The sequence below is a fragment of the Mustela lutreola genome, chromosome 12, assembly GCF_030435805.1.
Source record: "Mustela lutreola isolate mMusLut2 chromosome 12, mMusLut2.pri, whole genome shotgun sequence".
Lineage (NCBI taxonomy): Eukaryota > Metazoa > Chordata > Mammalia > Carnivora > Mustelidae > Mustela > Mustela lutreola.
Window position 1 is genome coordinate 88,532,539 of NC_081301.1, and position 18,063 is coordinate 88,550,601.

General features: G+C 46.3%; 1 protein-coding gene across 10 annotated transcripts in view; it reads left to right on the plus strand.

Annotated features, from left to right (window-relative positions):
- The window catches only part of TRPM3 (transient receptor potential cation channel subfamily M member 3), a 489,615-nt gene that overhangs the window by 418,697 nt on the left and 52,855 nt on the right, over positions 1-18,063 (plus strand). For 5 of the 10 annotated variants that reach the window (XM_059143480.1, XM_059143482.1, XM_059143484.1 and 2 more), the window contains 4 exons: positions 785-925; positions 7,017-7,145; positions 11,599-11,850; positions 17,230-17,440. In XM_059143480.1, coding sequence (XP_058999463.1) covers positions 785-925; positions 7,017-7,145; positions 11,599-11,850; positions 17,230-17,440 — 733 coding nt within the window. The remainder of the gene's footprint in view (positions 1-784; positions 926-7,016; positions 7,146-11,598; positions 11,851-17,229; positions 17,441-18,063) is intronic. The other 5 variants (XM_059143481.1, XM_059143483.1, XM_059143485.1 and 2 more) reach the window with 1 other exon arrangement.

Below are 18,063 nucleotides of genomic sequence, written 5' to 3' on the forward strand. Positions count from 1 at the left end.
TGCCTTTTCTCAAATTCTGCCTTTTTGTGTGCTGTTTAATGACTGTTTTTGCTGCTGCCGTTGCCATGAGTGAGAAGAAAACAACTCTATTTGTAAAGAAACTTCCAGTAGCTTGGAGACAAGGCCTCTCCAGGTCAGGCCCTGCTTCTCCGAGTCCCACTTGGTGGACTGTCCCACCCAGAGGAAGGCCGTGTACCTAGGAGTTGCCACGAAACTAATACCAGCAGGAATGCAGGATTTATGGGGTCTGAAAACAAGGAGCCAAGGTTTATGCTTCAGGGTAGAGATGTTTCTAACCTAACTAAGCTCCAGGCATTTCAGATAACTTAGCCTCTGAAACACTTCGTAACCTTTGGGTAAGTTAGGTATTACTGGTCCAATGTATTTTTTACTTAAGGGTCGTTAGCCTGAGTGAAGACAGAATTCGAATCCAGATTCGCCTGTCTCATTACATGTATGGGGAGTGGGGTGGAAGTAAAAGAAAGATGCCTGAACTTCTCCCTGTCAGAACCCTGGGTATCTTCCATCACGGACATCTTTCAGAGCTCCCAGGGTAGAAGAAAAGAGAATAATCAAGAGCTCTCCCTAAGTCTTCCATCCTGGGCCAAAACCTATATATAATGCAAATGCACACTTAGGAAAGGCACAACGTCTGAATCTCTAGGGACCCGGGACAACACCCTCCAGCTCTGTGAGCATGCATGCTTGCTTGGTAAAATGAGCACATTGAACTACCTGCTTTCCGGGGCCCTGCCGTGATGGTATTGATTCTCTTCCACTGTAGGCAATGTTGGGACGCAACAACGGGGAGTCTTCCAGAAAGAAGGATGAAGAGGAAGTTCAGAGCAGACACAGGTTGATCCCCCTGGGCAGAAAAATCTATGAATTCTACAACGCACCCATCGTGAAGTTCTGGTTCTACACCGTAAGCATCTTCCTTTTTCTTCTTGCTCACAGGTGACCGCAGAGAGCCAAGGTCAGGTTTGCGTACACGTACGCAGCTTCCTCTGAGTCCCACAGTGGAAGGATCATACAGGCAGGAATGAGAGCTTTTCCCAGGGGTTCTGCAAGACGTGGGGAGTGTGCGAGGCAGCTTCCACAGCGTCTGCATTTCTCCTCCTTGCAGAAAATAAAGGAAATGGTAAAAGTGAGAACTAACAGAAATAGAGGTGAGATGAGTATGAGTCTAGTCTAGCAGGAAAATAGATGTCATTTTCTAAAACGCTTCTGTGTTCTGGTTGGATGAGCGCTGGATCAGAGTTGCCCGTTTTCGATGCCAGTCCTGGGTTTGGGGGACACCTGAAGGGTAAGGACCGAGCAGAGTGTCAGAAGTAACACCACTAAAGGGTGGAGGTGGGGGGAACCTAAGTGTGTGACTACTGCCAACCGGGGAGTGTCATCAAACAACCTTTCTTGCTCAGACACAATTAAACAACATGCCAGACCAGGCAGCAGAAAGCACTCAGTCACCTACAATCAGGGCAAGGATGCTTCAGTGCCCAGAGATAAAGATCGTCCCTGAAATAGCCTCTGGATATGGACGAAATGGCTCAGCTGTTGGCTTTCTACTTCTCTGTTTCATGGTATTTTAAGCCGAAGGTGAGCACAGGCTCAGGTCAGCTCTGTTTCTCCCCAGCCACAGTGGCACGGTGCCAGACGACGGAGGGCATTTGTATTTTTGGCCTTTCTCAACCAGCTACACACCAGTCACCTGAGTCAGCAAAGGAAAATCCAAGTGCGAGGCCAGGATGATCAGCTGACCAGCGGAGCTGTCCTGCATGGTCCTGTATCCTCTGCACTTGACGCTGTCTTTCAATCAGGCTTTAGGAACCTCAGCACGATTAACACGTTAGGCAGAGTGATTCTTGGTGGAGGAGGACTGGCCTGGGCATAATCGCACGTTCAGCTGCAGCCTTGGCCTCTGTCCACTAGATGTCAGCAGCGTTCTCTAACCCCGGAGCCGGGTGACCAAGGTCTCCGGACCTTGCCCCGTGTCCCCCCCTTTCCCTCTTATGGGCTGACGTTGCCACGGGTCGGGTCGGAAATGACTGCTTTCAACTAAGATCTTGGAAGAGGGTATCATCAAAATATAATTATCAGATTTTTTTAGTGAAGTAAAAATTCCTTAAGATGGGGATAATAATAGTACCTACTTTGTAGGATTTAGGAAAGATTAAATGTGTTAAAATATGTAAAGCACTTAGAACAGTGCTTGGAACGCGGAAGCACAATAGAAATGTAACTGTTTTTATTCTGAGGCTAGTCACTGCACAGCAAGAGTGTTTTTTATTCACCCATCCACTCAATAATGTTAATATCTGTCTTTGAACACCTACTATGCAGCCCTGTTAGGAGTGCTTTACATAGACTTTCCCTATACGAACAGTTTTATCAAGATAATGGTTTTCCTGCATTTTATACCCATTCCCGTCTTTCTTCTCATACCAGGCTCCCTCAGTTGTCTCCACCTAGAACAGGGCTTGGCAAGCTACATTCCCACAGGCTGAATCCAGTCCCAAATCCAGGCGCATCATTGTGAACTGCAAGCTAAGAATGGTTTTCACATTTTTAAAGAATGGAAAATAAAATCGAAGGAAGAACACTTTATGACACATGAAAACTATATGAAATTCACACTTCAGTGTCCATAAATAAAGTTTTCTTGGAGCAGAACCAAATTCATTTGTTTACCTATAATCTGGCTGCTTTGTGCTACAACTGTTGAGTCAATTACTTGCCATAAAGGTTGTCAGGCCTGCAAAGCCTCAAAAATTAACTTTCTCGTCCTTTACAGAAGAAGTTTGCTGTAGACTTCCTGATCTAGGAAGTCTAAAGCATAAAGGAACCAGAGGAGCCATAGTATCAAGAATTATCTATCACCTTTACAAATACAGGACTCCCTTCTCTTATCCTTCCGAAACTTCTCTTTTTCCCTTAATCTTTGTTTAGTATTAACTTTATTTCTTTGATTCCCTTGGCCCCCATTTATTCGGCTGTGGTTTCTTAGCCAAGGATGCTTTTATGTCACCAATGCCCTGGACAGTGGTTTTCAGCCTCGGCTACACACTGGAACCACCTGGAGTACTTTAAAAAGAAAAAACAGTACCTGGGTTCCATTTAATCTCTATTTTTTTAAGGGCACCTGGGTTCTATTCTCAGCGATTCTGACATCATTGGTCTGGGGCACAGCCCAAGCATCCAGGTATTTTGCAGCTCCCGGGTAGTTGTAACGGGCAGTCAGGGTTAAGAACCACCGCTCTAGGCAGAGGCCCAGGTTTTAGCCCAGTATTTCCCCAAACTTCTGTGATGATAAAGAATCTTGTTAGACATGCAAATCCTAGTCCCATCACAGACCCGTTAAATCAAATCTCCAAGGAGGAGATGAGGAGGCTGTAGGTTTAACAAGCTTCCCACGTGAGTTCTGTGGTTCCGGAAGCTTGGGACACACTGCTTTCCTTGTCTCATTAGTTGGCAGGTCGTGAAGCTGCCTCTGAGAAGGGGAGCTTCTGTGTCTAGCTCCCTCCCACACAGCTGACTATAGACTAGATGACTAGAGACTAGACTAGACCCAGTCCTGTTTGGTTGTATTTACACGACGACGTTCAGAAACCCATGTTTATGTATTTGCAAAGCCCAGGCCTCAAGGAAGTACCTGGAGATGAGGAGTGCCCTGTTTTGAAATCCCCAGAGACGCTTAAGAGGAAAATTCAGCTTTAGATCAAATGTCCCCATGGCTTTCAGTTGTGTTCTTTTCCGTAAGAGTATTTCCCACTCTGATTTCAAAAAACATCCCCTTCTAAGCTCCCAAGTTTCTCAAAGATAGGACACACCTCACTTCCGCATAACCTCACTTCTAATTTCTTAGCAAGCTTCTGGAAGAGCAGGTTGGGTCCTCTTCTGTTCCCAGAAGAAAGGAGGCAAGGATCCAGCTGGCTTCCAGACCTGGTTTGTGATGAAAGCCATTTCAACTGCCCCGTGGAGAGAATGCCAGTTCAAGCTATGAAAGAGGACCCAAGACAGAGCACAAGGGACATGCTCCGGGCTCCTCCAGCAGGGACAGAATCCTTCCTCCACTTCAGTGCCACGTGTCCCCTCCACTCTCCAGCAGCAGTAGGAAAATCTGGCCCCACCCGACCTACTGCGGGCTTTGGTGCTTGTATCACATAGTTCAGGAGTTGGGCATCTTGTCAATGGAAAATTGATACAAAGAATATAGAAGCCAATAACATACAAACCCTTATAGGATTCCCGTTGACTTCAATAAGAGTCATAAGGTTAAATTTCTATTCAAAGCTTTGACGTTCTACACAGAGCCTGTGAAAGCTTACAGAATCCATGTGTGGACGTGTCTACACACGCACACACACACACAACATGAAAGCATGTCCTGTTAAGGTAATCTGCGGCAAGACTCACGAGTGTTGGTGAGTTCTAAGATAGGTTGCTTCCCAGACAGCAGCCAGTCCTCCGTCGTGCCACTTAAACACATTTAAAACCGTATTTTTGGAAGTTCGTATTTTGAGAGTTGTCCCAAAATGTTATATTGTAGCCTGATTATGGAAAGAAAAACACCATAGAGTAACTGGGATTTCGAGAACAGGCTGATCGTGGAAGAAGCATGAACGTTAACAGGGCAATTTAGAAAAGGAATGATATGGCTAGTTAACAGGATCCAAAGGAAGCAAGGAGTGAGGCAAGAGGAGACAAGAGAAATAGAACTTTCTTGAAAAAAGAGGCAAATTATAACAGTAGCGACCATTCATGGGGCCTCTACTGTCAGGAAAGAGACATGCATTTTCCCCCTTCCCCCGCCCCCGGTCCTTCCCAAAGCTCTGTAAGGTCAGTAGACCTCATCTCAGGTCAGGATGGAGGCCCAGACAGGTGACATGATTTACCCAAAATGATACAGCTTGGAAGGACCCGAGCTAGGATTTAAATCCAACTTTCACTGACTGAGGTGTCTACATTCCTTCCAGCAAATGAATATGCTAGGCCTGTATTTGGAGGCAGAGTCAGAGGCAGGTTGGAGGAGTGAAATGATAAAATGCTGAGGTTCTGGGAGAATGGTGTGGGTGTCACCGGGCCTCCATGTGCCAAGAGAAGATAATACTTTGGAATGTGTTGCAGTGCATTGGGCGATAAACACCAGGGCAGTTAAGGAGACTGGTTTGTCCTGAAGCAATGGAATGGGCTCCAACAAACAAAAAGAAGCAACCAGAAAGAAGGATTTCAGGCTAGAAGGGGGCTCAGCATATGTTTTAGAGTTTAGCCGTCAAAGTCTACTGTGTCTTGAGAAATACTCCCAGGGACCAGAGCGGATGCCAGTGTATAATGGTAAACAGGAACCCCATGAACCAAGTTACATTTTAAACAGCATCCTGTGTGGTTTCAAGGAGAGGAGACTTCTCAGATGAGGTGGGCAGAGGGTGCTGAGAATCCCCAAGGGGAGGGGTGGGACCTGAGGTGTGGCATAGAATGACAGGCCCAGAAGGGGGTGGGTGTGCAAGAGCGTGTCCAACGGGTGGAGAACGAGCCCTCCTTGCCCTCGGGCCTCCCCACAGCTTCTGCACTCAATCTCGAGGAGCTCTGACATCTGTTCACCTCCAGAGGTGAGGAATTAGAGGGTGTGTCTGCAAACGCACCAAAGTCATTGGGTCTTTAAAAATACCTTTGACTCCTGTTACGAATCTGTGTATTCATTTTATTGAAAAAGGAGAGAAAGGGAGAGGGTGTGGCCCCATTAGCGGAGAATGCTGTATTTCTCCAGCTCTGCAGGGCTGCTGGCTCCCCTTCCCTCTCCCAGCCAGGCATCACCTTTCTCCACCTACTAAGCTGCCTCCAGGGCTCCCTGTACCTCTAAGGCCTCAACCTTTTTGCCCACACTGTGTGCTATTCTTTGCTATGTGGGCTCTGAAGAGTGCCCATAGGAATGAAGTCACTCTCGGTTCCCACGCACAGCCCCAAAGCCCCCCAAATCAGCAAGCGCCTTAGCTTGCAATGTCACCTAGAAAAGGCTGAGCTCACACACCATTTCCCCAAGGGGGACTTTTTCTCCAGAGGTTCCTTGCCCCCCTGGGCGAGAACCTCACCGGCCTTCCTCCACTCCACCCACTCATCGAGACCTGACTGAATGCTCCAGGGACAGTCACCAAACCTGAGCCCTGAGTTTTCCTCGGACACCTAGCCAGCCGTTCAGCCAGTCCTATTGGGATTCAAACAGGATTCAAGCCTTGTGAGGATTACACCCCCCTCCAAGCCCCCGTAGGATACACAGACCCATTCCTTTCTATAAATCGCTTTCTCTTCTCTTGTTTTCTTTTGAAGAAGCAGAAACCAGGGAGGAAGACCCCAGCTTGGGTTGGGTGGGGAGGTGTACAACGGAAAATAGATAAATCCCTCCCCTGGGGGCCCACCAAGCCAAGCACATTAAGGTAGGAGGGGGGAAAAAAAAGAGAGAGAGAAGAAGACATGAACTCGGAAAATAATTCAAGTGGGACTTCGAGATCAAGTCCAGTCTGTTTTTGCGTTGGTTTGACTGGTTTACAAGTCCAGTATAGTATGTGTCTTCCTTTCCTTCCTACAGACATTTAATCTACCTGGCATCCGTTAGGCTCAAACCCACTGTGTTGTCCTCGGTCAAGAACCTGAGCCTCAGGCAGGAAAGAGAATAGCCCTGAGAGAAGCAGTTTGCTTTTTAGCCAGAAAGACACAAGAAACTGGGTAATTGCAAAACAAAATGATGTTTCAGGATACAGAGGTGTAAGCAGAGCACTGGGACCCAGACTCACGCATCAGGGTCAAAAGGAAGACAGCTCATCACATGATTTCAGATATTACCATCTTTTTTTTTTTAATTCTTTGGACAGTTGAAAGCTTTCAGGTTAATTCCATCATGAATGCTACGTCCTGCTCGCTGACCTTGTTCCGTCCTGCGGGGTGGGCTCCTTCCGTCCCAAGGGCGGGGCTCCTGGGTCTTCGGAACCCAAGCGCCCCCTCTTCTCTGTGCTTCCTTGCAGCTGGCGTACATCGGGTATCTGATGCTCTTCAACTACATCGTGTTGGTGAAGATGGAGCGCTGGCCTTCCACGCAGGAATGGATCGTCATTTCCTACATATTCACCCTGGGAATAGAAAAGATGAGAGAGGTAACCGCTTTCAGAAACGAGAACACGGGAGAAAGAGGGTGGTTAGTTACGCTTGTGGGTGGAAGGGAGAGGTGGCTGCGGAGAGCCAAATGAAGCCAGAAACTGTATTCTCTAATGCTGCCGTGGAAATCATGGACTTGGCCCTGAGGAGGCCTTGACCTGGGGAGGCATCACAGTGTGTGTTTATCAGTTGCCACTCCGCGCATGCTCAGGGTCTGCTCTAGCTTCTGCCCACAGAGCTCTTGCCCCAAGAAACCCTCCCCCGTCTTTGATACCGTCGACACCTCTCTTTCCTCCACTCTATAAACAGGACTTCTCAAATTGTTCCATTTTTCCACTTTTAACTCCCGCTGCAACCCTTTACTCTGGGTCTCTTTGGACACTGTCATCCAATACCTATGTATTCTTCAAATGCGTTTCAGCAGCTGTGGGAGGAGGAACTATGCATTCCTTCATTAATTCATCCTCTGGTTTTTTCCTTCTCCACATTTATTATGCACCTGCTTGGCACCAGCCTTTCCACCAGTTCTAGGCATTGTGGAGGTGAAATGGAGAGACTTCTTGCCCTACAGGTTGAGGATGTGGGTCTCCCTCTTCCCCCGCTCCCCAATCCCCATCTTGCAAAAGGAACCAGCATAATAACCCCACACCCACAGGTCTTGCTTGAAGTCAAAGCCAGCCCCCGGGGCCATCAGAATGTGAGCTGCTAAAATGAATGTGCTCAGGCAACGGTCCACCAGAGGGCTCTGCAACCCTGCTAAACGTGCCCCATGAACTCCCCTTCCCTAGGCTGGGAAGGCGGGCTTGCCCTGTGTGAGGATTCTTCTGCATTTCCCCCTGGAGTCAGCAGGCAAGGCCTCTTCCGGAAGAATTACTCTTCGTCAAGTCCACTGCACCCTCAGGAGCTCCGGAACAATCCTACTCATTATACTATAGTGAGTGGGAAAATGTTATCAGGCTCCACAGGAAAAAAAAAGGATTCCTACAAATACATAAATTCATCCTTGCCTTCGTTACCAAGACAGGTTAAAAGCTCAGTATCTTAGGTTACAGCTCTCGGATGTTCTCTTCCAGAAAAAAAGGGATGCAGTATCTATTAGACGCCATCATATTGGGATCATTTAAAAAAAAAAAAATCTCAATATATTTAGAGCCCTTCTTTTGGCCTTTAAACTGCTTTGGGGATACTTAAATTCTAATCGGCATTCCTCCATCCTGAGAGTTTGGAGGTGTGTACTAGTCCCTTTCGTGAGCTGGATTTTTTTTTTTTTTTTTAATGGATGCCTCGCCTGGCCCTATTCTAGCTGGTGGTCTACTCTTAGGTCTTCCTATTCACAATGCCTTCTACTTCCTGACCAGGGCCGCGGACCTCCCATCTGTGAACTGAACAACTGTAATAAATTTGCTGCGGTCTTTGTGCAGCTCTCTGAGAACCGAGGGCTGCTCCTCACTGGTCCGGGCTCTGCGGCGGCTCAGCGCCAGCTCCCCTCCCGTGATTTAACGCCCTGATGCATATTCCTTCCCCATGATAAGCAGAAAAGGGAAAGACTTGGGCTGGGAGACTGGAATCCCTCCAGGGACCAGACTGGAAGAAGACAGGGAGCAGTCTGTACTCCACGGACTGTTCTGGAAGAGGCTGCCAAGCAGGCGGGCTGCCAGGAACCTCCCGGCCTGGATATCCATTTCTCCTGAGGCTGCATGTACCAGCGCACGGGGCCGAGCTCTGCAGCCTCGGGTCAGCAGGGGGTCAGCCCAAGAGCCCGGCTTCGGAGGAGGCAGCGCACAGGGAGGCGCGGACCCCCTTCCTGCCCGGTCCCGCCTTTTCCTCCTCGGCCTGGCGAGGCAGCCGCCCCCGCCCCGCGCCCCGGGACCCGTCCTAGCGAGGATGCCCGAGCGCCCCGAGGCCGAGGACCCCACAGGTCCCGCCTCCGCGTCTCCCGCAGCGCGCGGGCACGCCCGATCCTGGAAACGTGGGAAAGTCTGCAGGCTTCCCGGCCTCCCCACACACAAGCGGGGCTTTGCGGCTTCACAGGCGGCGCTCCCATTCCCAGCGCCGCATACTTCTGCGCGCGGTCACCAGCACGGGCCGCGGGGGTCCCTCGAGGGCCCGGAACTGTTTACAGCGCGCCCGGGCGGACGTCCTCCAGCCCAGACCCTCCTCCCCGCAACCCCGCGAGGGCACCGCGGGTCCGAGACCCGCCGCCACGCCCCCTCCGCGACCACGCCCCTTCCCGCCGCCACGCCCCCTCAGAGCCCGTCGGAGAAGCTTTAGCTTCTGGGGCCTTCGCGCTTCAGTTTCCCAGCAGCCCCTCAGCCCTGCCCTTTGTTGTTTACGTTGACATTTCACAAAAAGATCGCTGCCGTTTAAAAAATGAAGCTGTCAGCCCCTGTGTTGACCCGTTAGTTGAAGGAAGGTGTGGACCCAAGGTTAGAAAACTCCAAGTCAAGGCCCGTCCCCACCCCACCCCCGCCCGCCCGCGCACGCGGAGTTTCTCCTCGTGGAGACGACGCCGGGTGAGAAGCCACCGGGGCGGCGGCAGGTGCGGGGATCCCCGATGGGTAGGACCGTGGTTCTCGGCCTGTTGTCACCGGCTTGACCTGGGAACTCGAGCAATGTAAACTCCCGAGCCCCGCAGCCGGCGCGGCGACGCAGAAGCTCCAGGCGCCGGGCGCAGCCGTCCGCGCTCCCGCCCGCCCCGCCGCTGACGCAGACGACCGGCTCCCGTCGGAGGAACCCCGGGGCTAGGGTTGGGAATGGCGCGCGGCCGAGCGGGAAGCGGGAGGCCAGCCGCCGGCGCAGGGGTTCGCGCAGCACTCCAACCCCTCGTCCCAAGGCCTCCCTCCCTTAATATTTCAGGCCAAGGTAAGCCATGAAAGGGAGACACAGGAGTCCCATAAATAGCTGCAGATTCGACCTGCCCTGCCCCCGTCTTTGCTGTCCTCTCCTTTGAGAGGAGGTCCCGGAGCTGGGAAAGCGGGGCTGGGGATGACGGCGGCAAGGGACCGAAGTCTCCGGGGAAACCCCCAGGCTAAGTGAAGGTAGCCCAGCTCTCCAACCTCCTGGCTCCCCGCCTCCGCTGGCAGGTTGTGCTGTGGGTGGGGTGGCAACTCCCACCATCCCACTGTGCCTTTCCTAGAGCCTGTGTGTGGCAGCAGAAGAGCCCCTCTAGACTGAAGGTCCGTCAGGGTCCCCTCCCCCCACCCCAGCTGCCCGTGATGTAGGAGGGAGCGGAGAATTGCTGTGAGGACGTGTCCATGTAGCAGTCAGTCAGCAAACATTTACTGAGAATCTGTTACGTCACAGGCCCTGGGGAACCAAGGGTCTGTCTTCCGAGTTTACAGTCTAGCGGGGTTGATAGGTAGACAGACACATACAGCATATTTACATGCATGCAGAAGCTAGTATAGTGGAACATAAGGGTAGTATGTTAGGGACTGACTTGGGGATGGGGAGGCCCCTGCAGGTAGGGTAGTCAAAGAAGTAGTCCTAAGAAGGGAAAATTAGAGCAGAGACCTTGAGGAGAAAAATCTGGGAGAAAATGCCCAAGAGAAGGCACAAGTGCAAATATCCTGAGCATAGAATGAACTTGCTATGCTGGAGACACAGAATGAACTGTGTCTGCAGGTGTGGAACGGCCAGAATAAGGTGGAATGTGACATGAGGCCGCGGGAAGAAGTTTGGATCTGTCTCTGTTTTTATTAGAAGCCATCGGGTGATTTAAATATTCACTTATCACAATTTGCTTTAGTTTTTTGTTGTTGTTGTTGTTGTTGTTATTGAAGAAAATGAACAACTCGTAAGGGTCCAGCTTGATGGCTTTCTGTCTACCCGTACAACTGTGTAATCGCCGCCCAGATCATGGCTTCAGTTTTTAAAGATCATTCTGTGTGCTCCTCAGAGAATGGATTGAGGAAGGGTGGGCATCCCTGGTGGCAGAGATACTGGTTAGAAGGCTGTTGCAATCATCTGGTTGACGTGATAGGACTTAGAATAGAGTGGCAGCAGTGGGTAGTGGTGAGAAGTGGTTGGATCAGATCGTATTTAGAAATAGAGGTGATATTGATGCAATTCTCTGGATGTGGCGAGAAGACTGAAGGAGTCCTCCCTGGGGATCTGAGGAACTCAAAATGGTGGCACCAAGATGGAGCAGAATTTCAAGAGATTTACAATGTATTAGGAATCAGTAATTTTATAGTAAAACCCTCATGCGTGTCTTAGGGTAGTAAGGCAACCCAAAGGAGAAAAATTCTTGCTTATATTTGGGTCCAGAATGTTTGTCTCTGCATGGCCTAAGTTTAGTTTGGTTGTGTATTCACAGCATGCACATATCCAAGTAGACCCAGGTAAACAAAACAAGCTACGGATGTCGACTAACAGTCCAAGCATTTTCCAACTGCACCAAAAACCTAGACTGAAATCAGACCTAAGCCCGTTCTCTTTCCTGTCTTTTAGATTCTAATGTCGGAACCAGGGAAGTTGCTGCAGAAAGTGAAGGTGTGGCTGCAGGAATACTGGAATGTCACAGACCTGATAGCCATCCTTTTGTTCTCTGTCGGAATGATCCTTCGTCTCCAAGACCAGCCCTTCAGGAGTGATGGGAGGGTCATCTACTGTGTGAACATCATTTATTGGTACATCCGTCTACTAGACATCTTCGGCGTGAACAAGTATTTGGGCCCCTATGTAATGATGATTGGAAAAATGGTAAGCAGGATCCTTTGATTCCATGTGATACACTTGCAGAGGAGGAGTTATTGCAGAGACAATAACAGGAAGAGGAAAATAATTCATTTGGGCTTGCCGTGATGGTCTGAAATGGCCCTGGGGGTGTTGTTGTTTTTTTTTTTTCATTCCTTGTGAGTGTTTAGGAGTTTGACTACATGTGTATCCATCACTGGAAAATTAATCATCACTCACCCATTTACTTACTGAAAAACAATCACAGATCATCTATTTTGTGCTAAGCACTGGAGTAGGAGTTGGGTATATAAAGGAGCTCATTCTCGGAGATCAAAGATAAGAGAAAGAGAAGTAATTACCATACAGTATGAGAATGCTGTGATAGAGAGGCCTATAAAGTATAAAGGAGCATAGAAAAGATAGTGTAGGTCAGGGAAGGCTTCCCATGGAGGTTACATTTTCGCTGGATCTTGGAGGAGGAGTGGGTGTCCACTCCAAATTTTTAACAGGTTTCTGGATTTGTAACATTTCTTCTCCACCTCCTCCTCCTTCTTCTTCCTCCTCTTCCTCCTCTTCCTCTTCTTCTTCTTCTTCTTCTTCTTCTTCTTCATGAAGTGCTTGAAAAATGCCTTTCCCTCTGCAAAGGGAAGAAAATATAATCTATTTTTGCTGAGTTCAATTAGGTTGAATTTGAGTAAGTGTCCCTTACTTCACCTTTACAGGGCATTCGTGGAAGAGCCAAATACCTCCCTCCCACCGTGGTAAACAGCTCTTACTGAAAATTCTCTGTGCTGATAACCTCCATTCCACTTCTACTTGGGAGCTGTTGAAAACCAACCCTCAGTCAATAGATGTCCTTTATAATTCTCAGTCAAGTTTTACTATATACATCATCACTGCTGACCTTAGGTCAGCAAATCAATATTTGTTATCATTATGTGCGTGTATAACTCTACTGAAATGAATCTTCAATAACCAAGTCTCTTCCTACAGAAGCACTGGCAAACACATGCAAAGAGAAGAATTTGAATCCAAAAGGAAGGGGTTGTGAGACCTGGAGCAATTTATTTAACCTCTTTAAGACTTTAGTTTATTCATTCAAAGTAATTATAATAAATGCAACGTTATATCTTGCAAGGGTTGTTGTGATGATTAGAAAGAACATACTAAATAGCTAATAGGGTCTGGCCCATAGTAGGTAGATGATAAATGACATCTCTTATATTTATGTTCACTTTATGTTAAAGTATAATAAAAGGGGCGAAGAGGGACAGGGGATTGGTGAGCATGGTTAGTCTGCTCTATTCTTAACCCTTTTGTACAAAAGCTTGCAATCTATAACACCAATATTGCTTAGGGGATATATCACCAAGCCCATTCTGGAGAGGAAAATTGGAATTCAACAAACCTGATTTATTTACCCAAAACCAAATCCCAATTCAACTGGGATTTTTGACTAGATAAAATATGTATATCTTATTCCGTTGCACAGCCCGTTATATAATCTTCTCTGTGTTTTAGTAATGAATTTGGGATTGTGGTAAAGATTTGGATGTCTAAAAGCAGAGCCTCTCAACTTAGAGTCTTCAGGAGATATTTAGAAGAAAGGATTGGTGGACCCTCCACCCAATTTATATGTTAAAAAATACACGGGCATATGAATTCCTGGACAGAGAGGACAAGCTTCCCTGAGACTCTCAAATGTATTTTCAAATGGACCCAATGAGAGTGAAAATTATAACAGCTGCAAAATTAAGCTCAATTTTCTTAGCCTGGGCCCTACTGATATTTCAGATTAGATGATTCGTTGTCATGGGGGCCATCCTGTTCATCTTAGGGTGTTTAAAAGCATCATTGGCTTCTACCCACTAATACCAGTAGGGAAGGCACACACACACACACACGCACACACACACACACACACACACACACACACTTACAACAGCATTGCCATATGTACTCTGGGGACACACTTGCTCTGTGTTGAGAACCACTACAATAGACGATTACATAATCTGATGGCTTGTTTCTTCTGATTGGTTGCCTTGTTTTGTTTCAGTAAATAAGATCTGAGGTCTCAAACCAGCTAAGTATATTACTTTAAAAACATTGGGTGGCATTGAAATACTTGAAATATCTAAAGTCACACTAAAACAGCTAGCTTATTGTAAAATCCCCGTCTATCATTTTAATAATGGCATAATTATCCCCAGTTTTGACTTGAATGAACCCTTACTATGGAGTGAGCAAGAGAGACGTACTGCATTTTCTCTACCTTCCAACTTACGAATGACTTCCCTTATCAGTCAAGAATAAGTAGAAAATGAGTGTATTTGGTGGCTTTGTTCTCTTTCCTGGAGTTTCCCAGATACTTAGTTCAATAATTGAGTCACTCATCTAGCAGAGAGGTAAAATATGCCCATAGAATTTATCATTGAGCCAGATGGACTGCCAGGTGGGATGCATAACAAAATATGCCCAGATGTGATTATTCTGAAAGCCCCTCAACATTAGAGAGTCCCTATTTGGTACTAAACAGCCAAGTAACTCACTGTGCCCTGTGGTAAGGGATAGACAGACAGCTGCTAAGATACCTGGACACAATACTTGATCAAGTAGGATTCCAACTGATCTTTAAATCCAGAATCACTTACTGGGATCCTGACCTCTTTCCTTCATAGTCCACTTCACAGTGGAATTCTCTAAGCCTAGTACTAAGCTCACTTATATGATGCAGGAAAAAACCAACGATGATAGCTCTCATTTACTCTGTGCCAAACACCGTGTCAGACACGTCATCGTCACTACCACCCCATGAAATGGCTTTTAGTATCTTCATTTGGTACCTAGATAAACTGAAACTAGGCAAAGAACAAAGGCAGGATTCCAGCTTGGGTGGGTCTGACGTCACAGCCTGGCCATCCGGTGCTAATAATAACAATACATGAACATTTACAGGGATCTACCCACATTGCTTCACGTGTTATCACATTTAATCCTTATAAAATTCATATGCATTGCTGTAGTCTTTATTATCCCCATTTTGAAAATGAGGGAAAAACCAAGATTAAGTAACTTGCACGTAACCACCTAAGCTGTTTTTACCAGAACAGTCAAGATGAAAATCAGGTGGTCTAACACCTATACAGAATGCAACCAACGAATAGTTATAAGAATGAGACAATATCAGCTCTCCTCATGTTGAACCAACTGGACAGTTTAAAAACAGAGGTCCCCCGTTTTTACTAATAATGTTCTGTTTCTGCGCTCTACCAGATTTCAGTATTTGTGTGGTATAGGTTTTTGAGATCTATGACGTTGGGTGGGAAGAATGTTTCTCATCTTTGGTTGTTTGGCCCTGCGGGTAGAGAGCAGACTCAATCTGAATGAGAACAGCCCTGGGAAATTAAATCAGACCAGTTGCTGTGTGTACTGGCTGTTTTCTTGGGTCAGACTGGCTCCTAAATTTCATGAGTACATACATTCCTCTTCCCACTCACCTTTTAGTCAAGCCAAATATACAACTTGAAGGCCCCATTAGTGTTTTCTCATTGATAGAACTTTTTGTAAATGAGGAGTGAAAGAATTTTACAAAATAGAGGATAAGCAACAGGCCTCTGTTCCCTATGAAACTGCTTCAACACAGCTGGCTTGTTCACTCTTTTAAGAGCATTCTGAGGCTGCTATGCTGTGGAAGGAATAACCAATTAAGTCGCATATATTTCTAAAAACAGTGAACAGATATGAATGAATGTCAAGTTTTGAGAGATTCTTACTGAGTCTCAAAATTAGATGATACTTGAAAGCTGGTTTTGGAAGTTGCCTTGTTGGTTGATTAATTGACCTAAAATATATTGAGCCCCCAGTGTCCTCAGGCAAACAGGAAGGCTCTAGTGTTTTAATTCTATTAACAGGCTCTGTGGAATATATTCTTTCAAAATAAGTTTTTAAAGCAAATTTACAGCCTTTATTATCATTGATAAAATTATCATTAGTGTTTCTTTGTGGGTAGGTATCCCTTCAGGAAGTTTGATATCCAAGAGAAGGTCATCTTTTGTGTTAGGTGGTTTGATGTGAGGAGTAGAAGCCAGTCTCCAACTAGCTTAAGCCCAGGAGGGCTCTTTTGACTTAGAGAAGGGCAAAATGAAACTGGCCTAAAGGGCTGCTTCAATCAGGCCCTCAACCTCTGTCAGGACATAACTCTCTCTCTCTGTGTGTCTGGAATATCTGCTTCATTCACTCCTGATCAGTTTCACTAGTGGGAGCCTCAGCCACTCTGAATTCATATCATTACCGAAAAAGAAAGGGAGCTTCTCTCTCCCAGCTTCAGTTGAAAAAAATCCAGAGATAGGATTCTGGTTGGCCCATCTTATGTCGCATGCCTACGTCCTATCGCCGTTGCCGGAGGGTGAGCTACCATGATTAACTTAGCCTGGAAAAGATACCTATCTTTGTGGCCAAAATGGGTGGGAACTGCTTCTAAAAGAAGGAGGCAATGGGTTCTGGCCAGGCAAAATAATAGTGATTATATCCCCATCTATTTTTGGTGATAAAAGGAAAGTAATTTGGCATATGAGAAACAGATCCCAGATAATATGTATCATGAAAACAAGCAAAAAAGAAAGGAATCAAGAGGAACAAGAGATGATATTGTGCTCAAATGCAGTCAAGAGAATTTTATAAACACGTCAAGATGAAAATCCAACATTTCAACAGCAGACACAGAAATGAGCCATGAGGCAACTTGATTCTGTCGCCTACAAAAACACCCTCCATAACTGATAGGATATGCTACAAGAGAGTTAAGTACAGAAAGAATGGTTCTCTGAGGGACTGGTTTGTGGTAGAATACCAAGTGATGAGGTGGACCACAGGAATAAGATGGATATTTGGGTTGTGCTAGCTTTGTTCGCAAATGATTATTTTCTTGAGCATTTGAAATCTTTAGTAGCCTTTCCAGCTTAGGGGATTTACAGCACTGCAGTTGTTCTTGAAATATTTCAATTCTTCTAGTTTCACTTTTGCTAAGAAGAAAGAGACCCTAGGAGGACGTTTGCCATTCCCAGGAACAGAGACAAAGTTAGTACTGGATTCGTAGAGAGACCCGAGCTTCATGTGACTCCATGCCTAATCTTAAGTAGGTGGCACAGACTACAATGAAAGATGATGGGGTTCCATGCCATGTGTGCTTTTTTAAAAATGAGTTTTGAGTTACTGATAAGTTCTGCGGACATTGCTTCAATAGTAAGAAAGTGTTCTCTTTCTTACTTGGACACAACTGTCTATGTATATATCCCAAAAGTGATATATATTCAAAAGTGAACCTCCTTCAAAGGTTTCCATCACTGTTGGTGTCATAGGAACACTCAATTATACGGATTTTCTTTTGTTTCTCTCTTCCAGATGATAGACATGATGTACTTTGTCATCATTATGCTGGTGGTACTGATGAGTTTTGGGGTCGCCAGGCAAGCCATTCTCTTTCCCAATGAGGAGCCATCATGGAAACTGGCCAAGAACATCTTCTACATGCCCTACTGGATGATTTATGGGGAAGTGTTTGCGGACCAGATAGACCGTAAGCAAGTTTATGATTCTCATACACCAAAGTCAGGTATTGAACTTCAATTGGGTCACGTCTTTTCTGAGTTCATTTGTTTGTTCTCAATAAATGGCTCAAGATAGAGGACCGATTCCTAGCTTGCCATCTCGGAGAAAGAAAATTAAAAAAATAACAATTACAGAAGGCGAATACGCAATTTTCACAAAGTAGTCCTTGGGTGTTTCTCCAGGTATGTCCTTTCTGTGACACATATTGATATCTGACATCCTAAATTTTGATCAAAAACTGTATAAAAAGATCTAAATTATATTTGGGGAATCAAAATCCTAGGGCCATGTGGTGAATATTTCAATATTATTAAAATATTATGTCATTACTCCCACCCCTACCCGAGGCCCCAGCCTGTAAAAACTAAATTCTTTGGGTTTGACTTCAGAACAAATAAACAATTCTCTATTTTGCCATCAGAATTCAAGAGGGCAAACATCTGCATGGTGTTTTCCTTGCAATGGAAACTATTCTTCAGCTCCTTTCCCCCCCTGTCTTAAATTATGTGCTTTTGAGACTCAAAAGAAGCTAGTATTCATTGCCTAGAAGTATGGAAAATGCCTTAGGTTATAAACTGAGTTGCTTGCTATAAATGCCAGGAAAAAAAAAAATAGTATCTATATCAT